The sequence below is a fragment of the Martes martes genome (genome assembly GCF_963455335.1).
Source record: "Martes martes genome assembly, chromosome: 4".
Lineage (NCBI taxonomy): Eukaryota > Metazoa > Chordata > Mammalia > Carnivora > Mustelidae > Martes > Martes martes.
In genome coordinates, this window is record NC_137891.1 from 160362553 (window position 1) to 160374845 (window position 12293).

Here is a 12293-nt window from a genome sequence, read left to right on the forward strand (position 1 = left end):
ATTTGGAAGTAATGGGAAACAAAGGAGAAAACAATTTACTTTCTTAGCGTTGTTACTGAAAGACTGTCAGTGTCTTCTGTCACACCCTTCCTCTATGTCTGGGAAACCTTTTCTCCAAGAACTGGGGCCTGGCTGTTAAGAGAAAGGCCTCTAGAGCCAATGACCAAGGGTCTTCACACAATATGAATGCTGATTTTTCTGGATTAAAATAAAAAGAAAATGAAAAAGAAGGAAAGGATTCCCAGGAAGGTAGACAAGGAACAAAAAGGGCAAATAAGGTGGGTGAGATGGATTCTTCCTGGGACTTTCTTTTCTGGAGTCTCTCAGGGCTTCCAACCAGAGGCTGTTTACATCTGGAAACAGATCAGTATCCTGTCAGCCTGTTTATAGGGAGACCTCACCAACTGAAGAGTTCAGTCACTGAGCTGTGAAAACCACAAGAACTGGCAATGAAGATCCTTGGTGGGGAAATACTATTATGGCTACAGGGTAAGTCTGCCTCACAACAGTGGAGGAAGATGCCAATTTCACATATCAGTTTGCCAGAAATCTAAGGAAGAACAATCATTGGCCCAAAACTACGCAAGAGAAGCAGGTGAAGGCAAAGACAGCTACTTGCCCAGTTCCCCCATGGACATCCACGTTACCTGTAAAGTCCGGCGCTTGTTATCCTCTGTGTGGATCCAGGCTCGAAGAGTCAACTCTGTGATAAAAATCTGGGCTGCCTTGGCAAAGAGCACAGGGGCTTCTGCACTGATCATCTGCAACAGACGTAGGCCCTCCCTGTCAATCACCAGCATGTCATTCAAACCAGTTTTGTCCCTTGCCTCATGTCCTGCCATGGACAATGAGGCAAGGTCTGGAAAATGAGAAGGTGACAGCCTCAAGAAATTCTAAGGTAAAACAAATCCACAAGCAGGGACAAAGCAGATAGCTGGTAGAAGAAAGGAAGAGGGAAGAATACTTACTTTTCTAGGACCTACCATGCACTTTCTTATTTTCGTAACAGACTTTCAAAGAAACTAGGGTTTAGGAGAGAAGTGACTTGCCCATGGCCACAGAGCCAGTAAGTGGCAGGGTTTAGGTTCTAATCTAAGGAGAGACAATGTGGGGAAAGATAGTAAGTTTGAGAGCCAATGGATTCAGATAAAATTTCAGGCTTCCCATCCTACTGGGCTTCATTTTTCACATACTGAAAAAGAAGACAACCTTCCCACAACCTTCCTGTGTTGCTGCGGGCATCAAATGAGGTGATACATGTAAAAGCACCCAGCACAGGGCCTGGCATTTAGTAAGTGCTCAAGTAATGTAAGCTGTCTTCTCATGTCTGACTTCGAAGTTCAAGCTCTTGGTCAAACAAGACTCCTTGTTTGAACACTTGAACCCTTGGTGAGGTGGTCTGTGCAGGACAGAGCCATGGGAAGAGGTCTGGAGTTAAGGAAGCAGGAGGTAAGAACTGGGATCTTGGTTCTTTTACTCTGGGTGAGTCACTTTTAACCCCTTTGTGTCTATTTCCATATCTTTATGATGGCACTACATAATTCTTATCCTATCGAATCTCACAGGGTTACCATGAGAAGGAATGAGAGCTAATAAAAGGGGAAATTACTGTGAACTGTTAGCTTAGCTTTCTATACAAACCCAGGGGACTGTTAGTTTTGAGTGACAAGGAGAGAGCGTTACTTTCTCTCCGGGAGTTGATATGGGAGGTGGGCTCTTAGGTATACAAAAATAGTCACTTGCAAGGAAATCTTTTCATAGGCGTTAAGTCACATAAAACAACTCACAGACAGAAAAGTTAGAACGGAAGCAGTATCATTCCTAAACATTTCTTAGAGCTCACACTGACAAGTAGAGACAGCAATAAGATGCTAATTGAGAAGATGCACTGTCCTGCTGATTTGACGATTTGTGTTCACCCTGCACAGTGAAAAGATGGGTGACTCAAAAAGCAAACCCTCAGTATATTATCAACATCTGGAAAACAGGATATCCCTAATTTCCAGAGAAGCACTATATAATAATTAAAACTGTTCAACTTCAGCTCACTTAACAATTTTAGACAGGAACCAAATAAAACAAGCAAGAGACAATAACGATATTTTCATTCTGTTTAATTAAACTTTGAGCACTACAAAAAGGAGCGACAATCTACCCACCATCATAGCTTCAATATGAATAATAAAAACGAATATGAATTCACCTTCACATCTTCATCCAGTTTCATAATCTTCTTAATACGAGCCAGTGGGAGTTCCTGTACTCGGAAATCTTTCTGAAATGAGTAACAAAAGGCACATAAATGGTGGGGACAACCAGCAGGGCACGACAGGCACCATGAAACACTGTGACTGGCCTAGTTCCTCCTTTTTGGAAAAACGGTAGGAGAGGAGGTACAGATTAAAAGAAGAGAATCCAAGTCCCGGAGCAAAATTCTTCTTAGTCCATGCAGAGCTTCAAACAATTAAAGGGTTTCAGGATAAATTTATTATGCCATCTACCAGCACCCTCATGAAAAGTAGACCCAAACAGTACCAGACTCTTTGCTGGCACAATATAGAGATGCATTATGAGCGTTTCCTCTGTACCTCCCCCCCAAAGCTTACCAGTCTGCAATATGCAGGTTAAAATGAGATTTTTGCCTCAGGGGCATTCCTTTAAGTTGCCAGGTCTTTCTTCTATTCTGGGACTACAAGGGCAAGGTGCAGCACCAGACCACAGTGACCCACAGCTGCCTTCAGCCAGTACTGGCTGGCACTGGCTACTTCTGACCTTTACACTAAGCTAACACCAGAAATCAGGGAGGAGGGCCTTTCCCACCCCAGCAGCAAAGGCCTTGTCTCCAAAGTTTGCTTGGGGTTGTGGGTAGGAGTGGAAGAGCATGGGGAAAAAGGGGTGAATTTATTAACTGCCTTTTAGGAACAGCCCTAGCACTTTTTCCTTTAACCAACAAGACTGGGCTGGGAGGAAACCACATGACTTTAATGTGGATAGGATTTAGGAAAGGGCTTTTTGACCGGCACTACTTCAATTATTTGTGATTTAAGCCATTTTTTATTCTGATACTACTGGTACTCAAACACATGCCCAGTGATGGATGCAATTCTAGAAATAAAAATCAATTCTAGGTTTCAAAGCTGCAGTGAAGAGAAAGGTGCAAAGGCAGAGATTGGCTAAAATCAGCAAAACCTCTATTGGGTCCAGGTGTCAAGCTCCAGATTCTGTAAGTGGTCTGAAATGTGACTCACCAAGCCCAAGGTGCTCACTGGGGAATTTGCACCATCACATTATGGAAGGAGCAGCTATTAGCTGAAATTTGGTATACTGAACATGCGTAAGTGAACTTTCTTTTCCAAGACCAACAACAGAAACCCTCAACTATATGCCAAAGAAGGCAGTGGGGCCTTTTGGGAAAAGGTCACCAGCCTCCCCAGAATCCATTTTTATAACTACAGAAGGAAGAGCTTTATTATGATAGAATGTACACTGAAACACTGGATTTCTCCTCATAAGCCCAACCAGCAGCTTGGGACCACTCACCTCTATAAACCTCCAACACCAATTTTTTATCTTTTCCCTTCCCAGCTTAGGTAAAACATTTTCCATAAAGCCTCTACTAGAACTAACCCTGGACTGGAGGAGCTTCACAAGTCCAAATTATTAAAATCTCGCCCTAAAAAGACAGCAGGATATATTTACTGTTCTCATTTCTCATTCATGCAACTCAACTAAGAGTGATTATATGGTACCTACCACTGCGTAAAAGATGCAAATCTACTCTTACCTTTAACAGATTATAGTTTAATTGTTAGAGACTGCCACAGAAAAATATTATAACCCCCTACGCTATAGTAGGGTCCCACAGGGACAAGAAAGGAAATAACCCGCTGGGGGTGAGGGCAGGGGAGGGGCTGGAATGAACAAGAAGACTGGCAAATGCTCCGCAGAAGGGCTGACATCTGAACTGTGTCTAAGGGATGTTACAGAATTTGCCTGTTGGAAAAGTAGGAGAATGTCATTCAGACAGAAGCAGAAGGACAGCAACACAAAAAACATGGCCATTTAAGTTTCAGATGTATGATCTTAGTACAGACAGAAGCAGCGGGAAAGAGAATGCTGGCTTGGGGCCAGACCCTAAAGGGATTTAAAAAAACATTTATCACCGAAAACAATCACTGGTCTTCCTTCTTGTGTGGCAGATCACACAAAACGATGATGCTAAACAGAAATGCCAAGAGAATGTTGGGGATAATTCCTCTGGAAGACCTCCCAGGATGATACGCATAGCACAAGATTATGGCCACAAGGCCCAATAACTCGCTTGCACGTGCACGCTCACCCAGCTTGCTTATTTATGTATTTCCACACGACTGCTCTAAGATTTCTTCCTTTCTTTTTTTTTAATAAGTCAGTCACAGAACGACAAATACTATTACGATTTCATTCATACATAGAACTTTTTTAACAATATATTTTAAGATTTTTGAGATTTTTTTTTTATTGATTTGAGGGAGAACACAAGAGGGGAGCAGGTCAGAAGGAGCAGCAGACTTCCCGATGAGTGGGGAGCCTAATCTGGGGCTCGATCCCGGGGCCTCTGGGATCATGACCTGAGCTAAAGGCAGACACTTAACCGACTGAGCCACGCAGGCACCCCAGCTTTAAAGTTTCTTAACCAAAGCCCAAAGGTGATAGAAGACCTCCTTCCCCAACCTAAAAGAGAAAAATATTACTTTTAGAATTTGTATGAGACTGTTTTTCAATCAAAAGCAACAATAAAAGTTCCCACCTCACAGAGGTATAAACTGAGACAGAAATTTACCAAAGACAAAACAAAAGACAAAAAAGAAAAAAAAAAAAAACAACAACAAAAAACCTTGCTCTAAGTCTCCCCCTCAAAAACCTTTTCTTTCAGGAAAACTTTCTCACTATCCCCAAACCCTGAGATCTCAAGGGGCAGTGTGAGAAAAGTGGATCTTTAGATATGTATGTGTGGTTCATTACTGCTGACAACAGCCCAGGCTTCTATAATCTCATCCGAGCTTTCCAGTCACGTGTAAGGGTTTACAGCAAGCTTACTGGAGAGGGCAGTGCTCTCACCAGCCATAGGTTGAGGTCCACTTAATTGCCTTTCAATTCAGTGACCCTTGTCATTGGCAACCATGCAAATGATGTGAATACCATTTAACTTCTGATGCTGATCCAAGTGGAAGAACAACTGACACATGCTTTTTTCCCCTACCCTTGGGAGTGGTATCAGCAAGGTGGAAGAACAGATTTTCTCTCAGAAAATTCTCATGCTCCTGACCGCAACCAAAGAACTACATTAAAAATGCGGCCATCTGAAACTGCCGAGTTTCAAGAAGTCTGAATTCACTCAATGAGAATCTGGAGCCAAGGAAAAGTCAATGGGGTCTCAGGCTGCTCTAAAGAATATCCGGAGTTTCAAATAATGATGAGAAATCTTTTCCAGGCCTACCCAGTCAGGCACTCCAGCAAAGTCAAGATTCTGATCTCTCCAAAGCAGTGATTCTCAACCTTGGCTGTCTGTGAGAAACACCTGGGGAGCTTTTAAAAGGCAAGAGGACTGGGCTCTACCCCAGAGTAACTGAAACAGAAATTCTAGAGAGTGGAGTCCAGGCATCATGTGTTTTGAAAACTCTCCTGATGACTATGACCTACAGTGAGGACTGTTAAAGCCTTGCTACTCAAAGTGAGGTCCTTCCTTAGACCACCAATGCCATCACCTGGAAACTGAAAAGAAATCCAGAATTTCAGGTTCCACTCCAAATGTACTAAATCAGAATCTGTACTCTAACAAGATCCCCGTGTGATTTGCACAGACAATAAACTTTAAGCAGCACGGCTCTACAGGAAGGGCTCAAACAGCACAAGACCTCTTTTCTCAAAGTCCACCAACTTTCACCTCCAAGGTCTTGTTTAAATAGTTATCTGGTTTGACTGCAATGTTAGAAATGTCCGTGTCCAATCTGAAGGCACCAAAGAATGAAAAGATGTACCTAGCAATTAAAAGAAAGTGGCCTATGCATCAAATTACAGCTAAGTGAGTGCTGAAAGGGATGGAGGGAATATGGGGTGGATGAGATTTTTTTCCACGACTCAGCACTGTCACCTCCCCACCTGCCCCCAAAAATACAGTTAGCTTTTTCTTCCCTGCTTTCAAAGAGGTCTTCGGAGGAGTTAAACTCAATGCCAAGAAGTCTGTTAATTATTGTTCCCAGAGCTCTGCTGAGCAGGAATACAGTATTTTGCACAATTATCCTAGTATACAATCATTTTGGTATGATTTTTAACCAACTTCAATCCCAGCTGAACGTCACCTGGATTTACAGATAATTACAACGCCTTTTAAGAGTGAGAAGAACATAATGGCCAAGTGGAGATGAAAGATAAATTGCTTTTGCAAACTGATTACAAAATGATTGAGGTCAGAGTTCCCAACACATCAAGAGATAGATCATCTAGCAAACTTCAGTTTGTTTCTTGGACAATCTTTGTCCCAGTCTTAGGGAGACCACAATACCTTATGGATAGTCTCAGAAGTTTTATTTACGTTTGGACAGTCTGAACATATGAATTTTTTAAAAATCTGTTAGACATTTTGAGATGTCAACCTAAGAGGCTCTGACATATCTGAGGAAGTCTGGTTGTAAGTGCTGCTGAGTTCTGGAAAGGCACAGAATAAACGCTCAAATATCTGGCCACGTTACACAGGCCCGAGGGGCAGTCAGAGAAACAGAGGCCTTTATAAGCCACAGGCAGAGGGAAAAACAAGAGTGTTACAAAGGGAAAGAGCACCCCAACTTTCCTAGACAGCATTCTCACTCAAATTTGCCACTGATGTTGCTTCACACTAAAGCTGAGATGGAGGAGTCTGGTTCATTCAAATATTTATCGTGCACCTATTACATGCCAACCTTTGTTCTAAGCATCTGACGTAAGAGACCCCATGGTAGTGGTCTACGAGTCTTCGTCAAAGGGAGAAAACTGTGGTCATCAACAGAAGAATCATTAAAGACAACTGTCCTCCTTGCGGGCCTTTCTCTTCATTCATAAAATCTGAACTAAAACTGAATCCCTCAAAATAACCCACTTGGAATGTCTGGTGGACTAGCTAGCTATCTAAATAATAAAAATTGGTTAACACCACAGTCTGGTTTTTTGGTGATCAAACCTGAACATTAAACCAAGTCGAATAAAAATCAGAGCCCAGAATGTCAAAGAGATATCTGAATATCTACATGCATAAGGGGGAAGCAACCCAAATGCCCAGTGACAGATGAATGGCTAAACCAAATGTGGTACACCCACACAGACAGGGAATACTAGCCAGCTTCAGAAGGGAGAGAAATCCTGCCATACACTACAACATGGGTGAGCCCTGAAGACATTATGCTAAGTGAAATTAAGACCGTCACAAAAGACAAATATTGTGTGATTCCACTTATGTGAGGTACTCAGAGAGGCCAAATTCAGAAACAGAAAGTAGTTACCAAGGGCTGGGGAGACAGAGAAAGGGTACTTGCTGTTTCAGAGGTATAGTGTTTCAGTTCTGCAAGATGAAAAAGTCCTAGGATTGGTTTCACAAGAACGTGAATATACCTGACACTACTGAACTGTACATTTTAATTAAAATTGTTGAGATGGTACATTTGTTATATGTTTTTTACCAATCAAAACTTAAAATACAGAAAAGTTAAATGCTGAGCTGGAACCCCAAGACTTTATCTGGGCACTTGCCTGATCCTGGATTTTTACTTCTACACTCAAGCTGGAGTACAGACCTGCGGCACGGGCCTACCACTACCACAGCCCAGGAGGGCACTAGCTTTACGCCAGTCCAACTCCTGCACTAAAACCTCAGCAGCTTAACTGTGAGATCATCCACTCAAAATATGAACAAAATACCCTACTTTTCACTTAATGATTTCTTTTGCTCCTCTCTCTTACGTCTGAGGCAGTATAGAGAACCACCACCTTCACACTACAGAAACAATGACTTCTCAGTGGAAATTCATCTGTGAACACAAGCCAAGTTCCGTTGCTGAAAATACCCCATATAAACAAACATGACCCACAAGTACATCAAAATATGAGTCTGTTTTGTTTTTAATCCCTGCAGTCACTGGGGGCATTTACCATAATGAGAAGTTGTTTTATTTTATTTACTCATTACTTGTTTCTAGTTTATCTCCCCCACAGGAATGCACGTTCTTCGAGTGCAATGATCTTGTCCGTACAGCTTGCTACTGGATCCACAGTATCCAGCACAGCCACAGCAGGTGGATAGTAAGTATTTGTTGAGTAAACAAACTGACCTCCTATGTCTGAGGTTTAAAGGCCACTAGCTTTAAGAAAGTGCAACGTTAGTGCTACATTAAGGAGTCCAGTGTCTGCTCTACCAGGATGCCTAATGCCTTCAGGGCAGGAATGACACATCTAAAACAGACAGATCCTTTGGTATTTGCTAAAATGACACCAAATGAAACATTCTTCATTAAGGAAATAACATTACACTTTGAAAATATTCTAATTTTAATGCATCACCTCCTGCTACCACTGCCGTACCACTCTACTCCTACCTTCACTGCTCTACCCATATAGTAATCCCCAGCTACTATGAACTTCTTGCTAGTCCTAAATCGTAAGACCCTCCCCTCTGGGCCTCCAGGCCTTTAATGAATGTCATACTCTCTGCCTAAGATATACTTGCCTATCTTTCCATCTGGTGAATGCTTCTCTATTTCAAGATCTAGAAAAATGTCCCTTTACTTAAAGCCTCCCTAACTCAACCAGGGAGAATTAAGTACTATGTCCTCTGTAATCCCAGAGCACTTTGACTTTTTAGTGCTTCAGACTCATCACTGTGCCTGACTCAGTAAGTATTTAATAAATATTCATTGAATAAATGACTCTAATTGTAATTACTAGACTGCAAGCTCTGCAAGGGCCAGGGTAATATTTGATTCTTCTAAGTCAGTGGCTCTCAATGAGATGATTTTAGCCCCCAGGAGACATCTGCAATGTCCGGAGGTATTTTTGGTTGTCACAATTGGAGGAGGATTACTACTACCATCTAATGAGTAGAGGCCAGAGATGCTGCTAAACATCCTACAGTGCACAGGACAGACCCTCACAACAAAGAATTATCCAGCCTAAAATGCCAATAAAGCTGCTGTTGAGAAACGGTCATCTACATGTATCCTTTAACACCGAGAAAGAGTGCCTGCTTGCAATAGATTTGTTGTTGAATAAACTGTCCAACAGTGTTTACCAGATTCTAGAAATTTGGCAGAGCCACTGAATTAGGACTGAGAAATGAGCTATAGCTGGTGAAGGAAGGTGAGAGCTCTGCTTTGCTGCATCTCTAAAAGATATGCCTCACATTAAGCTACTACCTCTGAGTCAAAGCATCCACTATCCACCCACATGCCTAAGGAAAGCCACTAAGATATAAAAAAAATCCTTGTAGTCACCTCACCTAAGGTAAATTATATTTTCATGTTCCCACCCAGAGGTCAGGAATGAACTGTGCTTATGTGCTTGAGATTAAAAATGTTTTACTCTAAGTACTGGGTTATGCATTTCACAGCCCTTTACACTCTGCAAGTTTCTCATTGTTTCTCACCACTGTTAAATTCCGGATTTCTTCCATGACACGAGGCCAGAAGGACTGTAGGCTTTGCTGGGCATCACTGCTGCTAGTACCACCAAATCCTCCTTCTGTGGACATTTTGACAACTGAAAACAAACACACACATAAGATAAATTAGAAGTAATAAAGACAGACTTTCTGTCCAGGTTATTTATATCCTTCCTTATGGCTGTTTTCACTAATTCATTTAATTTTTCAATCTGAGAAGGTATATAATTGTGCTGAAGAGGTTTTTTAACACAGACTTAAATGTTAGCAAAAACATATGGAAAAAGTTTCCCCTTCTATCCAACTGATACTACCACAGAGACTATCAAGGAGCTCTAACTAGAAAACCTAAAATTACTAGAAATTTAAACTGAAATCTTAATGTGAATCAAGACCTTTTAATGTCTTGTCTTAGGAGGAGACAAAAAGGGTACTTGGTTGGTGCTCTATCTGGTCCACAATTTTCAATGCCATTCCTTCCAATGTTTTTTTCAAGTTCACCATGGTTTCTCACACTCCACGCCGTAACTTAAGGGTCCCAATGACTAATACTATAGAGAAATGTAAACCCAAGTCTTAAAGGAGCCCATTTTATTCTTTTGTTTTAGATACTGTGGTCCCATTTCTTTAAGGCTACTGTGGATTATTATTTCTTCCATCTCAAGCTAATCTCAGAGGGCACAGAAGCACTGAAGCTTTGGCCTATAATTGAGTGGGTAGCACCAAGTCTCTGAACTGAAACTACTTCCCAATTCTTTCCTTACCTGAACTTTTCTATCAGGAACAAAGTCAAACCATCAACGGGAAGCTTTAAAGGTGGTTGAAAAACACTGGGGAAGATGAATAAGGATCCCTGTACCAGTTTTAACTGAAGATAATATTGTAGTTTTATAAGATTTACAGGGGAAAGTAAAAACTCCAGATGGCTGAAATGCTTATCCGACAAATACTTAAATGGAAGAAAACAGTTTAATTAAACACAAAGAATAAGAAACTTAGTGATGTCTTAAGAATTTCTATTCTGGGAAATTATTTAAAAAGGTAACAGGGGCACCTGGGTGGCTCAGTGGGTTAAAGCCTCTGCCTTCGGCTCAGGTTATGATCCCAGGGTCCTGGGATCGAGCCCCGCATCGGGCTCTCTGCTCAGCAGGGAGCCTGCTTCCCCCCCCCACCTCTGCCTGCCTCTCTGCCTACTTGTGATTTCTGTCAAAGAAATAAATACATAACATCTTTAAAATAAATAAATAAATAAATAAAAATAAAAATAAAAAGGTAACTAACTAAATAAATAAATAAATATAAAAAGGTTTAACATGCCAGTGACAAGATGCTGGCAGAGAACTATGTAAATCATTAAGAACCAATTCTGAAGGGCTGGGAGAAAAGCACCAAAGTCCGGAGTCACATGACTAAACGTGTTGCTTTCCAGACCCCATGGTGGGCAGATCCCTCTCCGTAAGCAGAGTGGAATGAAGACTGATAAATCTAGGTTTAGACTGAAAATACTTGATTCCCTCTTAAATGTTTGCCTGGGACTGTCCAAGAGGGCTCTATTTTTTTTTTTTCTTTTCTTTTTCCTTCTAAAGGAAATGAGGAGAGGAAGAGATGGAAGGAAAACAAGAGTACAACCTTCAAAGCAGATTTCACCCTGGTGTAATGACATTAGCGGGTGATGATGTAATGGGAAAAGATTTGGAGCCAATTTCTGGTGCTGGAGGCCAACCAGCAGCTCTATACATCAACAGGAACTCTTAAGTACTAGGAAGCAATATGATCTTGGAGTTTCTGGAGGGAATTAAAGTGAAGAATGTTGAAGCACAGTTGAAATGACTAGATAAAATCTTCAGTCCTCAATAACCAAGTATGGTCCTCTCAACTCAGCTCCCATGACATTTTCATTCATCACTGTATGCAAAGGGCCTATACACTATTCTCTTAGACACACTGAGAACAAAGTAATCTTTGAAATCTAAAATCAAAGTAATCTAAAGAAGTTTATTTTTAATAGATACTTACAAGGTACTGATGACAACGAAGAGAGACTCTGACCTTTTATTTTTATTTTTTTTAATATTTTATCTATTTATTTGAGAGAAAGAACATAAGCTGGGTGAGGGGCGGAAGGAAAAGTAGACTTTCCACTGAGCAGGGAGCCAATGCAGGGCTCGATCTCGGGACTCAGGGATCATACATGATCTAAGTTGAAGGCAGATGCTTAACCAACTGAGCCACCCAGGCTCCCCTAGACTCTAACCTTTTAAAATGGAGCAAACAAAACACTTTTTCTAGAGATATAAATAAATATCAAAAACTTAAAAAAGGAATTTAACTTTTTATTGTAAGGATCCATGGACAGGCCTAATCTTAGCAAAATTTGCCACACAAGCTGCTACAGTCAAGGGAGGAAGATGCACACCGCGCCATGGCCAGTGTGGGATCTTTGTATGCTTGCTAATGATGGACAGGTTCAGTCTGAATGAGATTTAGAAAGCTGGTAGCAAGCTTTGGCTGTCCTCTAATCTGTTCCCACAAAATTACGAAGGCACACAATTCAAGAAGCTCCTTTAAATTTTATCCGTGGACAGTCTGCTTTTAAATTTTGAGCTATCTCAACTAAGGCTGTGTTGGT

The 12293-nt window shown here is 41.3% G+C and overlaps 1 protein-coding gene across 6 annotated transcripts in view; it reads right to left on the minus strand.

The window, feature by feature from the left end:
• NFYC (nuclear transcription factor Y subunit gamma) overlaps positions 1 to 12293 on the minus strand; it is a 67494-nt gene that overhangs the window by 20617 nt on the left and 34584 nt on the right. For all 6 annotated transcript variants that reach the window (XM_080800826.1, XM_080800827.1, XM_080800830.1 and 3 more), the window contains exons 2-4: positions 9650 to 9762; positions 2204 to 2275; positions 648 to 761 (exon numbers count right to left, since the gene is read on the minus strand). In XM_080800826.1, coding sequence (XP_080656952.1) covers positions 648 to 761; positions 2204 to 2275; positions 9650 to 9754 — 291 coding nt within the window. In that variant the 5' untranslated portion in view covers positions 9755 to 9762. The remainder of the gene's footprint in view (positions 1 to 647; positions 762 to 2203; positions 2276 to 9649; positions 9763 to 12293) is intronic.